The 20,765-nt window shown below is 43.3% G+C and overlaps 1 protein-coding gene across 2 annotated transcripts in view; it reads left to right on the plus strand.

Annotated features, from left to right (window-relative positions):
- SYNDIG1 (synapse differentiation inducing 1) overlaps positions 1 to 20,765 on the plus strand; it is a 55,770-nt gene that overhangs the window by 12,281 nt on the left and 22,724 nt on the right. For both annotated transcript variants that reach the window (XR_013339657.1, XM_021540260.3), the window contains exon 3: positions 5,522 to 5,659. Coding sequence is in view for 1 of the 2 variants with exons in the window: in XM_021540260.3 (XP_021395935.1) it covers positions 5,522 to 5,659 (138 nt within the window). In the remaining variant the exon portion in view is untranslated. The remainder of the gene's footprint in view (positions 1 to 5,521; positions 5,660 to 20,765) is intronic.

Consider the following 20,765-nt stretch of genomic DNA (forward strand, 5'->3'; position numbering starts at 1 on the left):
CCAGATGTATGAGAGCCTCCTGGGCTTGGCTAGAGCACAGCTTCATTAGAGACCTAACTTCATATGTGGAGACGCTGGGAATGGAAGAGCACTATTTAAGGACAAGCAGTCACTGAGTAAGATGATGAACCATGCCAGGTTGCTAGCTACACAAAAACAGCACCTGAATCACACAGCACAAGAATGTCACACTAGAAAGAATTTTTTCCCTGCCAGTCACTGACAAGAAGAAAATGCTTTTTTAGGTTATTAATAGATGGGATGGGAAAGAGTGAGTACCATGACTGGGAGCAGAAGTTAGAGGAAGAGGGTGACACAACAGAGGAACAAATTTTGCTTCCCCACTGTGAGAGTCCTGAAAGGTTTGAGTCTGCCACTGAGGGTGGCACAGGACATTGCTGTGTATCTTGTCATGTTGTCTGTCAAGCCACAACTCATCAAGGCAAGGAAGATGCAGAGTGTCAGAGCAGACCAAGGTTCATGTCTGCTTTGGCACTTATATCTGGGAGAAAACTCTATGAGCTAGCCCCTTTTTGGAAACACTGTCAAAGAGGGCAGCTTTGTGCAGAAGAGCTCCTTTCTCTTGAAAACTGAGGGCTGCCTCCTGTTCTCCACGTCAGTGCAAGGCAAGGGGAGTCCCAGCTTGAGCATCCCTGTAAAATGCCTTCTGGAAGACACACCAGCCATAGGGTTGTGAGTCATTGCTCTTTCCCCATGTCTCCCTGGCACTGCATTATACCAGAATGCCTGCCTAGTGTTTTTCTGGATGGATATTTAATTTCTTAGAAATGCCAAAAAATCAATCTTCTCCTTTGTAGTGTCCCCCCACCTCAATGCAATGCTCTCAGGAGCTACACATGGAGAAAATAATTTTATTGCAGGTCAGACTGCTTCTGATGTGATTGCCTTTTTGAAAAGAGTTGGTCTCTTGATAACTGGAAAAATTGCTGTTCTCTGGCAGGTTTTTCCAGAACCTTTCTCTACTTTGCAGTAGAGAAAGGTTCTGGAAAAAACACAGCCATTTTGATAAATTTGGTTTTAGTTTGAAGAATTGACCAAGTCAAGCTGTAGGTTTGCTTCTCTGTTAGCTGTCAGCCTCCTCAGGATGGGTCTATCCAGCTCAGCATGTCTTGGACAAGTTGCTGGGAAGGAGACACCTTCTTGACTTCCCAAGCCTGGGGACTCTGAAGAACATGGGATGTGCAACAGAGGAGCAGGAGACATCCTGATCATGGGTTGTACCCTGCAGCAATGTTTAACCAACTTATTTGTAGGGATTTTTTAGTAGCAGTGCTTCTCAAGTCCTGGTGGAGTGTTGTTCAGCCTGCCTAAGAAAATCATAATTGTCTGGAGGGAAAAACATCTCAGAAACAGCTCTCATTAGCATATAGAGCCCCACTTTGCTCCAGCAATTACCAGGCATGAAAACAGAAGGCTGCACATTCTGTCAGGATTTAAACTTCTCTCTTCCATGCCCATCCCTGAAATCAAATGATTCCCTATTTAGGTATCTCTGGAAAATTTATAAATATCTTATGAGTTTTTTACACCACAACTAATAGACAGACAACTTGTCAAATGTGGCAGCAGTGAAATATGAAATGAGTTACAAGATGAAATACCCTCCTGTTAGAGTTCATGTACCATCTTTTATCCAAAAATAGCATTTGTCATATTATACTCCTGCTAATTTCCCTCCTAGCCACTAGGTAGATTGCTTATTTAGAGAAACCCAAGCTATTTGTGGCAGCAAATTAAATTATTCATATACGTCGCATAAAAGAATACCTTGGAGCTGTCTCTTAAAACCCTCTTACTTTTTCCCAGCACCCAGCAATGTCTGAAACAATCTCTAAAAGCAAAACAAATAGAATATTCTGGGAGTGAAAGAAGAAAAGAAATGTAGTGCTTTCAAGGTATACATTTCTTCTTTTTTTTCCACTAGAAGTTGCTGGGTTCTGTGGTGAAAACTCATCCTTTGGACCTAAGCATGAAATTGTAGAGATGGACTTTGGATCCTGTTCCATCCAATCACTCTTCTCAACATTCCCAAGCACCTCCTGGCACATTTTTTCTGCAATATGAAGAGAAGATCCTGAGGAAATTTATGCCCATCGAGCCCCATGAAATCACACATGCTTTCTGTCAGTGCTTCCAGCCTGTGTTCCTGCACTGGACTTTGTCCTCAGCCTCCCCTGGCTGTAGGTATCCAGAAAGCATGTTTGAACACCCCCTGGGGGCTGTGTATGGCAGAGTTCCCTTTTCAGAGAGCTCTGCAACATGGGTAACAGGGTCTTGGAGCCTGTTTTTACTGATGGATTCACTGGCTGTCACAGCTCTCCTCTGAATTAGGTGTACAGTATTTTTCCTGTTCTGCACCTGAGCAATGGAGGAAAAGAGCACCATAAATACCTTGCCCAAGCTCAACTAGATCTGTGTTGAGAATATGGGAATGTAATTTTCAGTGGTTTTGTCCCATGGCATATGCTCAGAAGAGCACAGGTGTGCTGTCAGAGGCCCAGGCATGAGCTCCTAAGAGGTGTGGCACTCAGGTATGCAGGCATGACACTGAGTCATCCTATGCATAGGACACACTTTATATCTCTGAGTTCCTTCAAAGGCACATTGTTAACAGATTACAAGAGTGAATACATTTTGCATTTGACTTATTTTTCTCCTTAGAAGGAGAAACCACTCAAGTCTAGAGATACTGAGCCCTGCCAAGGGATATTAACCTCTATTAGCCAGCTTCAGATGAAGGAACCATGGCTGGGAAGTCACCTTCAGCAGTGTCCAAGTGCCCTCATATGAATCTTGTTAATCGTAGCAATTCCCTTTCTCATCATCACTTCCCTGAGTTTTCAGGCTGAAGCTCTGCAGTGATGTCTCTGGGATGCAGCCTGTGAGTGGCAGGAGCCCTGGATGAGCTGCCTGCTGTCATTTGTGGAGGGTGGATACTTGGCATACGACTTTGAGGACTGCTGTGTCAGCTGAGAAGCAAAAAGGGGACAATCATGAAGGGTCACAGCACTCACCCCAGCTTGTTTTAGTGCAGATCTGTTCATGGCTGTCTGCAGTGATCCCCTTCCAGTGGCAATGTGCTGGATGCCAGTTCCTGAGGATCTATGGGCAGGCTGGCCTGTGGATGTCCAGGGCTCAAGGAGGAAGAATAGGTTTGGGCAACTACATCCAGGAGTTTTTGCCCGTTGTGTTTTGGTGTTGCTATTACATGTGAAAAGTTTTCCAAGCAGGGAGAGAACTCTGTGAGCCCATTCTGCAAGATTGGCTGCCTGACTGACAGGGCAATTTTTAGACTGGGAGTTGGGGAAACAAGAGGATCTGAAGCAGGTCAGTGTTAGGGAATTATGGCACCTTTAAATGCCTTTAAAACTGAAAGGCAATCAACTGCAAAACTCGAAGTTGTATAAAGAAATAGATAGACAGGTAAATTTAAATAAATAGCAGGCTTTAGAGACAACACATCTTAAGAAATTATCAGCAAGATGCTGCTCAGGGATGAGTGAGTGTGTGGAGGCAGAGCAGTGATAATCTACAGCCTTTGGCAGAAGAGCTTCCATCCTGCTGCTGCCTTCAGCATCTGTTGCATGGAGGTGAGTTCGAAACACTTGCAGGAGAGCAGAAGGATGCCGAGCACTGGTCAGAACAGGTCATCATGTTTAACTACATTACTGGAACAGGCATTGTGTGGAGGAAAACAGAGCACATATTAACTTGGAGCAGCATTGTGTTTCTCTTTGTCAAGACAGACCACTGGACCATCTGGATTTGAAGGCAGATCCCACAGGGCCACATAAGGAATTAGTTTTGCATGCAGCGTGTGCATGTTGCTGAATTTCCTTGCTTTAAAGGAAAAAAGGAAAAGGGCTGTTTCCTGAATATCCATCAGAGGTTGCTGGCAGCTGTAGTTCAGAGCAGACCCTGCTGTCTGACATCTCCAGTGTGCTTGGCAGGCTGTCCACAGAGCAATTGTAATATCTTGGTTGAGGTAAAGTTCATAGCTTTTAGGGGTAGCCAGCTTTGATTTAAGAAAAGTCTTTTTTTTAATAGAAAATCTATTACAACTGCAGAAAAGTGTTCATAATGATCTCTGTTAAAAATCTGCACCTTGTGTCTGCTCTTCCTCTATTCTTCTTTCAGTCACTTCAGCTTTTCTATGGAATGAAAGAGCTGCCTCTGATCAGAAATTATCTGCTCAGGCACTTACAGGCTGGGATGAAACTGCATCTTAAATGCATCTTAAAAGTGGAGTTGGCTTCTCTTCTTTCTTCTTTCTTGTGTAGATGTTTTTTGTGGCATTCCAGTGCCTGATTTCTCCATCAAACTTGGGAAATAGTGCCAGGGGAAGGGGAAGGGGAAGGGGAAGGGGAAGAGGAAGGGGAAGGGGAAGGGGAAGGGGAAGAGGAAGGGGAAGGGAAGGGGAAGGGGAGGGAAGGAGAAGGGGAAGGGGAAAGGGAAGGGAAGGGAAGGGGAAAGGGAAGGGAAGGGAAGGGAAGGGAAGGGAAGGGAAGGGAAGGGAAGGGAAGGGAAGGGAAGGGAAGCCTAACTGATGAATATAATTCTGACTTCTCAGCAACACTATCAAGCTTCTTCAGTGTCAGTATGCAGCTCTTGCAGGTCCAGGAATAAGTGAAGACAGAGTTAGGTAGCCAAATTATCAATAATCCCAGTGTCAGTGGGGGTTCTGAAGGGAGAAGATTTCTTGGTAAGCTCAGGATGAGGTGTCCTGTTGTAAGAGAGAATGTTGGGAAGGAAGGTTTGCTTGGGGAAAGGAGTGTTTAACTGGAAGAGTTGAGGTACCTTCTGCTGTTGGATTATTGACTTTTTTTCACCCTTCTGGTTCACAGCTGGTCTGCATGGTCAGGACTTTACGATTAGAATTATTCTCTCCCCCTTGGTAATTCATAGGCAGGTCAGTTTGGCCTTTGGGAAGCAGCAGAACTGATGATTTTGTGATTCAGCCCATAGCCAAAGTTACCTGAGAAATCTTTTCCCCATTTCATCTTTATGTGAAAGAAAAGGCAATTTGAAATATCAGGAAGGTCGTCTCCACAGATACTATGCCAGCACACAAAAACCTGAAAATCAAAAACCTGCAAAATCAAAAGCATTTTTTGTTTTGTATCTCACCTGTTCAGGTGAGTGCACAATTTCAACGGGTGTTTTCAGCACTACTGTGGATTTTCTCGCTCTCCTTCTCCTCCTTTATGTTTTGAAAGGAAATATTCATCGTGGTTCATCTGACTAGAGAGCCCCTTCCTATAATGGGCTTCTTTTTCAGCTCTCTGCAGTGATAACTTTACGTTTGTCATTTCTTGCTTTCAAGCTCATGCAACAGTGCTGGAGTCTGTGGCACAGTGGGTGAGGAAGAGGAGACCTGCTGGCCACTGCTTGTGGTGGAGTGGGAGAAATGGGCAAATGATCAGGGAATTGGCTGATGGCAGAGGACAAGCAATGATGTCATTAACCACCACATCTTCATTTCTCTCTTTTGCTATTCCAGAGCGATTACTCGAGCGACACCGAGAGTGAAGACAACTTCCTGATGATGCCACCAAGGGACCATCTTGGCCTCACTGTGTTCTCCATGCTCTGTTGCTTCTGGCCACTGGGAATTGCTGCCTTTTACCTGTCCCATGAGGTAATGTTAAAGCATCTCCTGCCTCGAGGATGCCAGATGTTCTCGAGGGCAGTGGAAGGCAGCTCAAGGGGATGGCATCTTCCCCACCTGGATATGTCTCTGTGGTAGTCGTGGCTGCCTTTTGAGATACTTTGCTGAGGGAGGCGTCTACAAATTAGTTTAGCTTTTAGTTGGCAGTGGTCAGGTTCCATGTCAGGTAATATGTTCAGCTAAGAATCTTCTGTGGACACAGCTTTTGAATAGAAAACACCCTTGATAGCTCAAGTGCTTGGCTTTCCCATTGGGAAAACAGATCTACTTGTCCCAAGCTGATAATCTAGAATATCCTTTCAGGAGTAGAAAAATAATTTCTGTTCTGCAGATGTGAATTTGCTTTCCAGAAACCATTTCCTTTTCCATGGAAAAAAAAAATGCTCAGACAGTTCTTCCTTTCAAATTTTAATATGCAAATATCTTTTTTACCAAAGTGACTGTGTTTTGGTTTGTTTTCTTCACGAGGCAGTCTTAACATTGCTTAACTTGCAATCACCTCATGCCCATCATTTGTTTCGACAAGTATGTCTTCATAAGTGTCTGCAATGTAATTACTGAGTTTCCCAGCATGGCAGATAATGTGAGGTGACAGAGAAGGCATCACACTGGCAGCCTCATCAGTGACTGCGAGGAAACATTTGATTATATTCCTCTCTAGTGCCTATTGCAAACTACAGCCTCTGCTCCATGGCACCCTTCACATTCACCCTCTCAGCTGCCTTTCTAATCTTATGCTAAACATCTACCAGCCCTGCTGATTTCTCAAACAAGAGCAGGCTCTTCAGATCTGAAGAATCCTACTCTTCAAGATAAAAAAAAAAACCCAAAAAATAGAGAACTATATTTTTTTTAACTTCAAGCAAGACTCTGTCTTTGCATTGGGAAGCTTCCGAGACAATTAGTGTTTTTCCTGTGGAAAATAACAAGTTCTGATTGTTTGTGAGAGTTTTGGTTGTTTGTGAGATAGTTTTATCTGAGGAAAGAAAGCACAGTATGGTCTAATAAATACAAAACCCCCACAGTGTAATTAATAATAAAAAACAATATGGCTGAGAAGATAAATGTGCTGAGAACCAGTGTGCAAAGGCCAGGACATCCAGCTGTGAATGGATCCCAGGGGCCAGCATGAGTCTGTAGGGATTTCTGTCTTTCATGGGAGAATACTGAGGATGGAAAAAGCAGGAATAAAGGGAAAAATGTTGGTACTATGCTGAAGGATTTAGGCATTTGAAAATGAAAACATGAATTTTTTTTTTAGTATAATGATGAAGAATAGCTGAATGTGGCTGCCTAAACTCAGTTTCCAAATCTCTTGTAGAAAGATGGTCCAGCTTGTTCCAGTCCATCAGAGACACATCTCTCTGTCCTCTCCTCAATCTCCCAGGGAGCTCCTTTCTCTCCCTGCCTTTCCATTCAGCAGGTCCATCACAGCCCTGAGAAAACATGGAAAAGTGATTCTTCTGCAAAACCCCACATCCAACAAACTGGAATTTTCTGGGGGAAAAATGAAACCAATGTTAAGCCCAAACCTCCTGTGGCTGAGAACAAACCATCAAAATCCTGCTCCTTGCTAAACTAATATTGACAGTGATGTCACCTCATGCTTTGACACATAAACCATATATGTGATTTTTGTTTATGTAGGTTGTTCAACTGAAACTCCTTCATAACATTTGAGATCACTTGTTAATTCAAAAGAATAGTTTAACATTCCCCCTTCTTTATCAAAAGCCAGAGGTATAGCTAAAAATCAACTCTTGCTACTCCCGATCAAACCTCTTTTTTTGCAGTTGCTTGAGCTCTTGAAAATTTTGTGTTTTCCAAAGTTTCCTGAGCAGTTGTACCAAAAAGGCCATCTGGGAATAAATCATAACATGCAGGAAATTCAGAGAAGGGGGATGGATTCTTTGATGCAGTATACAGCACTGGCAGTGAATTTTGTTTTAAAAATCTGATCTGCTCTGGTGTGGGATGCATTTGAAGATGAAGCCTTTGTTTGCAGAAGATGTATCTGCAGTACAGCTCATTCCAAAGGCATAGGTGCTCTGTTTATTCCTGCGTTACCTGCCAGCACATTTATGATGCATAAGCCTGTGTCATGCTGCAAAACAATTACACAGGGTTGGATGCTGTAAGACAGCAGAGGTGCTCCTTACCAACAGAATGACTGAATTTTGGGGGGTTTGTGCTCCACGAAAGCCAAGTTTTTCCTGCAGGTGATGTTTCTGCTCTGTATGGGACTTACTGTCTCCACCAAGGCTCTTGCCAATGTGCTGCTGACTTGAGGCTTCTTGCAGAGCCTCTGTATCAAGGGGTGCAGCTGTGCAGGGTGTGCCTCTGTGGTGGAAATGAGGATGTGCTTCCACAGGTGAGCCAGCAGAGAGGAGCAGTGGATTGAGAAATGCGCTTTATGAAAACTCTACATGTTTTTTTTCCCCATTGGGATATCCAGTTTTCCAATCCTGATGTCACCTGGTGATCTTACCCCAAGCAAAGCTGGGCCTTGCTGCTTTTCATCTTACCTCATTAAAACGCAGAGCTTTCTGGCCATCACTGTGCTGTCCACTTTTTCAGTTATTTCCTTCTGGTTTTATTTGGGTTTTCCTTCCCAGAAGAGTCTTGCCCCCACTTCCTCTAGCTGCCCAGTCCTGTGCTCCTCTCAGTTCCACTCTCAGGATGGGACCCTGTATCCTGTCTTCTTTCACATTTTCTTCTCCAGAATGGAGCATGTGAGTTTTTAAGCTTGCCATTTTTTGGATTGTCTCATTAGTCAACAGCTGAAGGGCTCAATCAAACGAGTTTTTGTGCATTTTGCAAGGAAACTTTTGGAAAGAGGAAAGGAAATTATGTCTTTCACCAAAAATTCTTCCCCACAAAGACTGTGTGATCAAAAACCCACCTCATTATGTTTATTTTTTCATAAATCTTTACCCTCTGGAGTCTTGCAGGTTCCTCAGTTTTTATTTCCAAAGATATTTTTAGCATTGTAGATTGTAGGCAAGTGTGAAGCCTCATAAATCAAAGAAAGAACTTTAAAAATCTTTCTTTTTTGTCTTGTCAAGTTTACCATTGAACTTGTCAGATGATTTCTCAGGGGCTGTCAGGCTTTCTGCTTGGGCTGGGGAGTAGTGGTAACAATCCTGAGAGGTCTTTTTGCATGAATCCTCTTTTTCTCCCTGCTTTTATATTTAGGAAAGAGAGCAATACCATGCCACACATTTCCCTCCCTACTGTAAACAGAAATTCATTATGAGAGAGCTGAGCCTTTGATGCTATGAATGAGCTTCACTTCGTGCCTGCTCCCTTACAGGCAGAAACAAGAGCGTGCACAGCACCTCCACCCCGCTCCCATGAGCCCTCTGTGGATCTGTGTCACTGACCTGGACACACACCTGGAAAATAATCCCTCTGACACTTCTCCACGTGCTTAGGTTGTCAAACAGCGCCCACAGCCTCCCTCCTCGCCAGCAGCAGGTGAGCCCTGCCAGGCAGCAGACTGCACTGGGAGCACAAGGGAGCAATCACTTCCCTGCTGTAATTACCTCCCTCGCAGGGGCACGCAGGGATGCAAAGCTTTGGAATTATTTGCTCGCATTGTCTCGCTGGGTAAAGGATTTTCTACAGTTTTCACACGGAAACAAGGCATACGTGACCAGAAGAAAAGAGTAGCTTGTCTTTCTTTGTGATAACTTCTGAAGTATTTGGTTACTTTTCATCCAGTTTTCAGAGACAGGAGTGTTAGAAAAATATCTGTATTCTGACATATTTCAGTAGTCACTGGGGAGAAGAAGGAAAGAATGTTCATATTCCCACTGGAAGGTAGAAAATAATATGAATTCTAGATTTTTTCCGAGTTTCAGTGCTCAGCATACATGTATGGATTTCACTGTCCTTGCTTTTCTGACATAAGGTTTTGACATCCAACTGCAAAAGAAGTGGACACAGAAATAGCATCCAGCTGCTATCTGCTGTTTATTCCATAGAAAGGTGGCTTGTAGTCCCCATATCAACAGGGAGAACAATGAGACAGAACAGCAGTATGATGTACCACACTCCACCAGACTGGCTGGTGATGCCCTGCTCTTATCCATCCACCCTGCTTTTTTTCTTATCTGTCCCACTTTACTCCATAAAAAAATGAATATGGTCTGTTATAAAGAGCTTGACACACAGCCAGCAGCATGTATAGGGGATGCAGCAACCTCTTATATCAAAGAAGAAAAGGCAAAAGAAGAACAAAAAATGTGGTGTTTTTCTTTACTTGGCAGTGACATGCCAAGATCTATACTTGCAGGATATGCTGGTCAGCATAGCTGAAGCAATGCTAGCAAAGCAGACAGGAGGCTTTTGCATTTTCAAGAGATTTTTCAACACTGCTTTATTTCTTGGTCCAAGTAATGCTTGGACAAAAGAACTGTCTAAAGATGATGAGCTTTAATGGAAATAAAAGGACTTTGTTTTGCTGTCTTGGACCAGATACCAAGTCACACAATTCTTTTTCTTAAGCAGGGTTGTTGCTTTGAGTCACACAGATTGGGTAAAGGGCACTGGGTGTACTCTGGGGATGCCCAGCCCAGTCTCTGCTGACTGTCACACAAAGGTTTGAGCTCTCTGTGCTGCTCACTCAGAAAGCAAATCCCTGAGTTTTTTGTCCAGCTCTGTGCATGTGAGTACAGGCTGGTCAGCACACCCAGGTGCCCTTTTACCCTTCTGAACTGTTGCAGTTTTGCTGCTGCAAAAGGTGATATGTAAAACAATTAAACCAAATTGTACTAGGAATGAATGAAAATAGTTAAAAAAGAGTTCCTCCTCACAAGGAGCTGCAAAGGTCTTTTGTGGCAGAAGTTGTCCTAGAGGAGCTCTGTGCTGCTGTCTTGCTGAGATGGCACAGCGCTGATGGTGTGGCCACTGTGCTCATGCAAGAGCCCTGGTCCTGGGAGGTCACCTGGCCATGGACTTCTTGCAGAAGGTCACAGCTGGCTGCTGGCCCACACTCCTCCCCTTACTCCCATCAGGCAGGTGAGAGATTTGCCAGGCAGAGGGGAATAAAATAGCAAGGCTTCTGTACCCAGCCACGACACTGGGAGAAGCTGCCTGCTGAAGCAGCCAGGTGCACATGTCATCATCAGAGAGTGCTGGCTTTCCTGTGCTTGGAAAAGCTGCTCAGAAATAAATGACCCTGCCCCTGGGTAGGGGTATTTGGGGTGACATCCTTTGCCTCTGCAAAAAGCTTGTGGTGTGGTTTAATACATTCAAGAAGTTTGCAACTTCTTGTCCTTTGGGAGAAGAGAGGAAAGCTTCATCCTGGATTGGGTAAAAGAGGATCTCTTCCCCTCTTCCCCCAGGCAGTTCTGCAGACAAAGATAGCTGCTCTGAAGTGGGGCTGATGAATTACCAGCATCTCCAATCCTCATCTTTCCAAGTGGGAGCTGGCTGCCAGCCAGTGCTCTGCGTGTGCATGAACGCTGCTCCTGCCAACTTTTCCCTTTGGGAAGATGTCTCCAGAGAAGTGTTTGTCTGCACAGGAAAATGGCCATTTAGAGTGTGCTGTGTACCAGCAGAGACTCTGCATCCTGGGTGAGGTCATGGGCCAGGGAACTTTATGAGTGTCTTGTATAATTTCCTTTTCATTCCTCTTTGTCCTTTTGATCTTGTAGTTTTATTTCCAAGTCACGAAGTACAGCTACAAAAAGGAATTAAATTAATGAATGACCTGATTGCTTTAGCCCTTAAGCTAATTTTAAATAATTGAAAAAGTAGCTGGCAAATAACATTCCCTGGAGAGTTTAATTCATTATGCAGGTGTTTAATTACAAGGAAGTTTTGAGACAGGAGAGAGACCAACTTGAAGTATTTGAGGAGATGAGGGACCTTTTTTCTTATTTTCAAGAGCAACCTGCACAATAGCAAGTATTGTACATGAATTTTTCTTTATTTATGCCTCACACATTCTGCTAAGCCAGATTCAACTCCAGAGACTTGTCAATATAGTCATACTACAAGGACATAAAATATTCTGATGCCAGGAAGGCACCCTCTTCATCCTGCTGTTACTTTTTGTTGCATTGCAATTGACTTGTTATGTCACAGTTTTATGAGAATGTGAGGGTTATTTCAGTCCACAGCTACCACTAAGCTGGAAGTGCCTGTAGTATTCACAGATTCACTAGAGGCCTCTCTGGTGGAGTCATCTGAAGAATAGGGCAATAAATATTCCACAGGAGCTGATCAGGGGTTCAGCCTCCGTGACATTTAGGCAATTCTGACTAAGTTTAAATAACTTTCTAGTCTTAGGCAGTGGGGTTTTAGTGTTTTGCCTTTTTTTTTTTTTAGTAATCCTCACTTATCTCTGCTAAATACTTCAATTTTTTTTTCCATCTGCAAAGGTAGATTTTCCAGGAAGAATTATATTTCAGGAGAGGAAACAGAAGAGGCATGTTCACAGTCTGAGGGCAGAAACAGGGCACAGTATTTTGCACCTCCCAATGTCTGCCCCACTGAAAGAGGCATGAGAAAAAAAAAGAAGAGACCTTTTTGCAGGTCTGGGAATGGAACATGGCCCCTTCCTTCTGGCCATCCCAATGTCTATTTCCATTGTCAAGGAAGGCCAAAAGGTTTTGGCTGCTTTGTGATGTGCTGAAGATCTTCACACACAAGGTGGAGAATGATCTGCATTGAAGTCTGCTGTGGCATGGAGAGCAGCATGTTCACCTGGAGCAGTTCATTGGGTGCTGTTTATAGAAGACACCTTTCTTTCATCTAGTGCTGTGGCAGCACCCTTTAAAAAGGAGGCCCCTCTCACTTGAAGTTCAATGTATGCAGCAGTAAATGGATGGGGATGTTTTCGAGGCCTAAGGTTAATATTTTATCAGTCTGCAACATACACAGAGTTTTTAATATTCTTATCAAAGATTAACATCATGTACCAGAGACTCAGGGCTATATTCTAATCTTGAATATACAGCTTGCTATCTCTCAGCATCTTTTTTGGTGAGGGCTTCTGAATTACTACTTTGTTTGAATGCACAGCAAAGGAAATTGATTACTTCTGATTTCAATCTACACATCTCTTTCAAACAGGCTGCAGAGTATCTCTCTGAAGATTTGCATCTAGTGAGCTAGGCAACCAAAGATGCTTCTCAGACAATGGTAATTCTTCATTGAATTGACTGATTTCCTAGCCGTAGGAAAGAGATCAAGTTTTTTATATATTTATTTTGGGAAAATCTACAAGAACCAGCTAAAAAGAAATTGACTAGGATCTACCTGCATCTGTGCAGTTTGCATCTAAAACATTCAAATATACCTATCAATACATTTTTGTCATGTTGGCAATAAAATCGTTACTCTTGGAAATAAAACCAGTCTGCAATTTTATCTGCTTGGGGTGAAAAAAAGTCAGCTTCTTCACATCCCCTAGCCAGTTTGGTATTAAATACACTCATAATGAGTTGTGATGAACAAGAAGTTATCAATGGCATATCCACATATTGCATTATTGCCATTTCTTGCATTATTTCCAAGTGGCGTGGAAGGGTCAGGGGTGCTCCTGCCAGTCCAAATGTGTTTGCAGGAGGACTCAGCTTCCTCCAAGAGAATGGGCAAGACTAGGGGCAAAAGAAGAGGTCTTACAGCATCCTCTGGGAAAGACGGGCTTGTCAGCCTCTGCTTGACCCCATTCTTCATCCTGATATCATCATGAAGTCCAGGAGAAAGGGTGCAATTTTAACCAGACATTACCTGGAATTCCCATTCCCAGTGTTGGCCAGTGGATGTGTCTGTCTGTCCCAGAATCTTTACTTACTACTACTGTCTCTACCAAGAGGGGTAGAAATGTAGTGGTGGGAGCAAGAAAGGCAATTTTTCTTCCCAGTTCTGTTCAGAGAGCCTTGTCTGGCTTGCATTTGGACCTTCTGTGACTCATTCATCTGATGGGGAATCTGTAGAAGGAATTGTGGATAATTAATTTTCCACAGATCCAAAGCAAGTAGCTTCTCCCAGCATTTCCCTTTGCTCTGACAAGGATGTGCTGCAAAAGCTGGCAGTGGTCCTTGGGCTGATAATGGCCGAGAACACACTCCAAATCCTCACAGGTGTGATGATCCAGAGGAAGTGGGATTTGCTCCAGAGACATGTGGGACCTTGAACTAATTTAAACAGTAACTGTCCCAGCCTGAAATTTCTGAATTTAATTCAAGACACCACACTCAGTCATTGTTCCAAAAGTGTCCTCATTCCTTCACCTTGTTGCACAGATGGCATTGTTCTGAACAGGTTTCTACAGGCTGTAACTAATTAAGCAATTAATTAGGAGCCCTGGTTTACACAAAAGTTGTTGTAAAGCAATAACTTCTGTGACCTCATGGGTCTTGTCAAAGTGCTGGTCCCAAGACTGTCCAAATTATATGTGCTAAAGATTCAGTGTGTTCACCCAGTCTTAGTTTGACTGACCTGAGAACCAGCTGGGCCTTTCCTGATGTGTCCTCAGGATGTCACATGTATTTGAAAGATTCACTTTGTTAAATGTGGTGCAGACCACTTTGTCCTGTGACATTCAGTGGCTCTCTCTAGTGTGCTCTCTAGTTGAGAGCACAAATTTCTTGTTTCCCCCAGCACATTCAGTATCCTCCACTGTCAAAATCCATATTTAAATCTCAAGGGCATTGTCTATTATTTTTACCATATCTGACTTTGTTCTGTCGAAATCTGAGCAATTTTTCCTCAATCAACCTTGTTCCAAAGCTTCAGATATTGCGATTCTAATTGTGTCAAGTAAGACCATTCTTCCTAGCAATTTGCAACCCAAGGATGAATGGTAAAATATAGAAATACCACAATTTGTAAACTCTGGCAAGGTGACTTTCTACTTCTCTTTTTCACCACATGCATAGCAGAATCATGGAGTCTGTTTTAGGAGAAAAGAGAGGAGAAAAATCAAAAGTGGGAAAAGGAGAGACCTGCAGGGAGGGGACTTGAACCTTGTCTGTGTAACCCTCCCAAATCATTGGGAGTCCTTTAGTCAGCTCAAGGCATCTTTGGTGAATACTGTAAAACTGTGTCACTGTGAGTTACGATGTCCCAAGGAAAATCCTGACTTCTTCCGGGAAAAAGAAACAAGCCAGAGACAGCAGCGCTCTGAAAGGCATAAACAGTTGTGCCCAGGGAATCTCACCAGGCCATTTCAACCAACGCAGATGGAAAGGATGCTCAGTTAAGCAGCCAGAACAAGAACTGCTGCTAAAGGCTGCAGTTAAGTATTTTAGTTGGTGTTTGGATGTAGATGTGGTGGAGCTATTGCTGATTTGTTTGTAATGATGGAAGTTCTATAAGTGGCTCAAAGACCACGTTGTTCTTCTTTGCATACGCAGGAGAAAGCATCTCACTTTTCTCTTGTGAATTGATTTAAGACAGAGGGGACATGTATTTAGTAGAAAGCAAAATAAAGATTTTGTTAATGATAAATAGCTAAGGTTAATTTAATTTACTACTAATTTCAAAGAGAGAAAAGAGAACCATGATGTCATGTCTTCTTAGCTCCATTTGAATGTTTCATTACCTCCCTTTCTGACTGAAATGACTCATGAAATCATAGACACTGTACATGGCAAGGACTTTTAAGTTCATCTTGTCCATCTGTCTGTCACGACCGTGTTCTTATTCAGAATGGTAAACAGGGAAACTACATTAGAGACAGACACAATGTCCTCTTAAAGAGTAGGGAATACTAAAATATTCTTTACTCATATTTGTACATCACCCAGGTGTGAAAGCAGAGCCCATGAAATCGATGTGAATGAATGCAATGCCATGTAGCACTAAGTAAGGCTTACATCACTTCTCACAGCTGCTTTGTCATGTGTTGTTTTGCTGATTTCCTTTTACATTTAGTGGGCTACTTTTCAAAGCTAATGTCTTTCATGAGTCACTGTGACCAATAAAGCCTTAGAGTATCCCTGATGGGTGACATCTGTGACTGGGGATCAGGTTGGAGGGTAAAAAATACGTCTGCTGGAAATAAAGGTGATCTGCTGGAAATACGGAGCATGAAAGGCAGGCCTTAGAACAAATGCTGGTGGAAGAGAAGTTATCACGTGCTTTTACACAACCTGGCATCCTCCAACCCTGAAACAGCTAAGTAAAAGGCTGAGGAACACACACCAGCGACTTCTCAGGAGCTGCAGTCACACACAAGGCAGCCATCCTCTCTGCCTCTCCTTGCACTTTCATTGCTGCTGTTGTGATGTCTCTGCTGTGGCTGCTGACTGAAAACCGTATGTGCTCTGGCTGTCCTAGAGCAGCTCTTGTCAGAGCTGGCAGTGTAGCTCTGCATGAGCAAACACCATCACCTACACTGCTGGACAGCTACTTTTTCAACTTATTTTATGGCACCTGTGTTCTCTAACATGGTGAGAAGCCGCAGGAAATCATTATCCTCAGGGCATCACGTGAAGACCCAATCCATCTCCCATGGCATCTGTCTGCTCAGCTCCCAGGAACATTTTCACTGTGTCCTCAGCAGCTTGTGGACATGGGCTAATCCTTTCCTCTGGAGCACAAGTGACTGGGATTCTGCTGCTCCCTCTCCACATGGATGCCTGACTTCTCTGATTAGTTGTCTGTGATGGGGATCTCTGGGAGAGCTCGCTGCCTCTGAGCCCCAGCAAGGAAGGATCATTATTAGCCTGCAACCTGTCTGCCTGTGGAAATATCTCTATACCTACCCGAAAAAGATTACCATATCAACACCCATTTGGACACTATTAATATGGCTGTCAGGAGGCAAATGTTTCTTGACATGAAATTATGTGCCACTGATCATTTCAGCTGCCAGGGCTGCTCATTAGTTCACAAAACAGTTGGGGTTTTTTATCCCCTAGTGAAACATCTTCAAACAGCATCTTTCACAGCCATTCCATCTGCTTCCTTGAGTGTCGGGATGTATGTGGAAGGGGCATTTTTGTACAGTGAAGGGTAGGGATCTCATTTCTGGTGCAAAATCTCAGCTAGGAATAAAGGTCTTGAGGTCTTAAATCTGTTTTTTCATGGCCTCATAAAATTTCTTGAGTAAGTCTCCTTATATTTGGGATATATTGATCTTGTTTTGGGAATCCCCAGTACCCTTGGTTTCTTCCACTAGTTGTGCCCCCTCTTGATTCTTCTCTTATCTCTGCATGTCAGAGACATGCCACCAAAAGCAATAATGGGCCCCCCTGGTTTTGACAGGGCTGATGGGGCTGGATCACCAGGAGGGAATATTACATGGCTTTATATTTGTGATTTATGCAGCCTGCACTGTATGGGTTTACAGCCTATCTGTGCACTTGCTGCTCTGCTGGGAGCTGTAAAGAAGAGAATCATATAATAAAAACCCTTCTGGTCCTGACGTAAAATTCAGCACAATACATCTCTGCCTGTGCCAGCTCTTCCTTCTTCCTTTTGTCTGCACTTCTATTGTGTGGCACAGTTACCAGGATCATTAAATTCAATGTCTGAAGGCCAGCTAAGGCTCCTCGGTGCTGCAGAGCAGAGCAGGGAAAAAGTGTGGAGAAGAGCTGAACAAGGACAAAGTCAGGAATGCTCTCCAAGCATGGGAAAGGCAGGAAGTATTTCTGTTCTTCTCCACACACTCTTCAGGATGACTAAAACACTCTCAGTCCAGTGAGATGTGTTTGATTTCAGAAAAACCTTTCTAGAGGTAAAAAAAGTGAAATGCAGTATCACTTCACCTGGGCAGAGATGGGCAAAAGGTTTAGATGAGCAGTCAGGAATGGCTTTGCAGCATTTATAGACACAGATTAAGATCTCTACAAGCTTTTAATTACTTTTCCTTATGCCTGTTTGCTACGCACCAGAACTGATTTATTAACATGCCTCTTCTCTGTGACTAATTTCAGTGGGGAAAAAAAAGCATAGTAATTTTTAACTTCACACAGCAGCAATCAATCTTCTTCTTAAATTAGTTTACTGGCTACTTTGATATCTAGTGCATTTGCAGTCTTTTCCCAATGATCTTATTTACAGACTTGGGGTTGGTGAGTACTGTCCTGTCTGTGTCTCCTAGCCAACTTTATTAGAAAATGTAATGCCAACATTCTTTCAAAGGTACCGAGGCAGGTGAGTAGGCCTGACTTTGAAAGGTAGCTCATTTCTTCAAAGAGTAGAAAAGTGTTGGCAGCAAATACCTGGAGCCTCTTTCCTCCCACCATTAATTTCTCCTTCAACAGGAGAAAACAAAAAACCAAAAAACAACCAAACTCTAATTTTTCAACCTAAGAGGTCTTTCCAGACTTCAAAAATCTTCCTTGGGATCAAATTCCAGCTCTGACATTTCTATGCTTTTTCTTGAAGAAATGGGAGAGAGGTGGGACTGATTATTAGAAATCACTTTGCAGCTCTGGAAAACCTGCATTATGAGATAAGAGGTCTCCATTTCCCATAAATGGGTGCATTTAATGCTCTAGGATTTAATTTTCTACTTAAGGTCTATACTTTGTTTCTGAGTAATGGGACATATCAAGACTCCTGGCTGGTTCCTTCTGAATTATGCTTGATATCCATGAAACATTGCATGCTTCCTTTGCTTTCAGGTATAATGTCCATTTTGTATGATTTCTCACTTCTTCATGCAACTTTTGTGTCCTTCAGCTGGTGAAGTCATATGAGATCTCTGTCACAACAATTTGTCTTGTGTTTGTGTTCGCTTGGTCTGATGTCACATTTAAAATATTTTGGTGAGTTTCCTAGATGGTGACCCTACTGCTTTTTAGGATTGCAGAGATTAAGTCTGCATATTTTTAGACTAATATTTAGTTATTTTCTGGTTTATTTTGTTAACTCCTCTACACTTTGAAAATAATCAGTAGTCTCCACCAGCAGGAAGAAGAATTTCAGGTGTTTCTTAATACTCAGTAAATCTAAAGTAAATATCTAAAAATAGGTACATTTTTAATATAGTTACATTTATCTAAGAATAGTTACAAATTCATTCTAAGAGGCTGTCAACCCCACCAAAAGGGGTTGACAGCTGGTCCAAAAGCAGACTGTTTCCTTTTATTTCCGTTCCCTGCAGAAAAAAAGAACTTAAATAGAACATACAGAATTGCAACCCTGGTTTTTATTTGTATTCTTTAGTGGTGGTAGGAGTCCCTGCAGGAGCATCCTGGTGAGCTGCCTTTGAGCCACAGCAGAGAATTGGAACAAAAATATTTCCCTTTTCACAGAACAGTTTTACGTTTCCCCAAGAAAATTTTCACAGGGAGTCCCATTCTCTCAAATGTCATAATACAGGCAAACAAACAGAAAACACACAGAGAAAAATTTCCCAGCCAGACCCTGCTGGTTGTTTCTGTAAAGCTCAGGTTCTGCCTTGCAAGTTTACTGGTGAAGAAAGGGTTGTGAAAAATTCCCCCTGGGTTCAGTATTCCTGGGATGCTGGGGCTCTATGTCTGTGTCAGCTGACAGCTATTTCCTCCATTGAAACTTATCCACTTAGAACCCGAGCACTCTTAATCTGTGCTCTGCCAGCAGTCACAGCTATTTTCATCACCCTCTTGTGCCAATTCTGGATCCTGCACATCGTTTTGACATCCTCTTCAACCAGATCATACAAGCAAACAGCTGCTTTCAGAGCACCCCTCTCTGGAAGGTTGCTCCAAACTACAGAAGGCAGATCTGTTTATTAATATATAAGATCTGTCACTGACTATGTCAGCCAGCCTGATAGTTCTGCTGGGATCTTCACTGCACAAAGGAATGAACAAAGTAACAAAACAAACAAAGGGGATCTGAGATCTCTAAATTGTTCTTTTTCCATGGCAACCTTCCTTGAAGACTAGAAGGCTGTTTAGAGGAAATAGCTTAGTGCACTTTCCCAGCCTTTTTACACTTTCTGGGGTGTTTCCCACTGCTGAAAACTTACTGTCCCTTCAAGAGTCCGTTCTTTGATGTTATGCAGCTCATTTTTCCAGCCTCAGACTTGCTGAGGAACAGCAGTACTGCTAATGGAGCAAGCAGTGATCTTCAGCATTTTTGGATCCCAAAGAGTGGTCTCTCCTCCAAGCCTGGCAGCATTAGAGATGAGATTTCCAAGGATTCATAGCAAGATATCTGTCATGAGAATACTCTAGTCAATCCTTTACTTCAGTACGAACAAAGTAGCGTGAGCACTGGATCTTGTTTCATAGAAGGGAACCACAGAAGCAAACTTGTCTGGAGCTTGTCCTTGGACCACCTCAGGTCTGTCCCACTGAGGTCAGTAATATCTACCACAAATGCAAAGTCTGCCTTCCTGTCCTCTTCCTCAAACTTCTTGCAATTTTTTTGTTATCCCACAAGGATATCTCACTCCTGCTGTCTCTCAGAAGGGTCTGCAATGGGGAATTCTATGGGTTTTTGAGCCACATTTGTCCAGACCTCTTAAGAGAGTTGGTGTGCGTTGATCCTTTCTCTCTCTTTGTCTGCTGCGGGAGGATGTCCTCACCTCTGTGTTTATGGGAGGAACTTGAGAAAGCCTCTCTATGCCACTGCACTCTAAGGACAGGGACAAACCTCAGTGCAGGTTAGGCTGATGCTTTACTGCATCTCTATGCTCTCCCAGCTGCAGTTGTGCCTTGTCACCAAGTGTTTTTGCTCTTGAGAACTTAATTTCCACCCATTTATGGTGGAATACCAACCACAGGAAGAGCAGGTCACCCAGGCTCGAGTCTGGAGCTGGGGGACCCAAAGCAGTCCTTGGCCCTGCTGCGTGGCCTGAGATCTTGCTTTGCCCCTTAGCTTGCACTCTGAGATGATGGATGCAAAGGGTGGATTGTGTTCTTTGAAGCAAGACCCCTGACAAGGTATGAAAGTGTTCTTGTAGTTGTGGAGTGGCAGGCAGGGAGGAGAGGAGGTGCAGGCACTGAGAGGTGCCTCAGATCTGACTGCTGTTGCTACCTGTGTGTCTTTTTAGCAGGAGAATGTTGCTAAGTTCCCCGTGCAGCCCTGGGAGCATGTCATTCTCTGCGTGGGTGGGTGTAAAAAAGCTGTTGCAGAAAGTTTCAAAAGAAGCTTAGCAGTGAGAAGAGCTGCAGCTCAG

The sequence above is a fragment of the Lonchura striata genome, chromosome 3 (assembly GCF_046129695.1).
Source record: "Lonchura striata isolate bLonStr1 chromosome 3, bLonStr1.mat, whole genome shotgun sequence".
In the NCBI taxonomy this organism is placed as follows: Eukaryota; Metazoa; Chordata; class Aves; order Passeriformes; family Estrildidae; genus Lonchura; species Lonchura striata.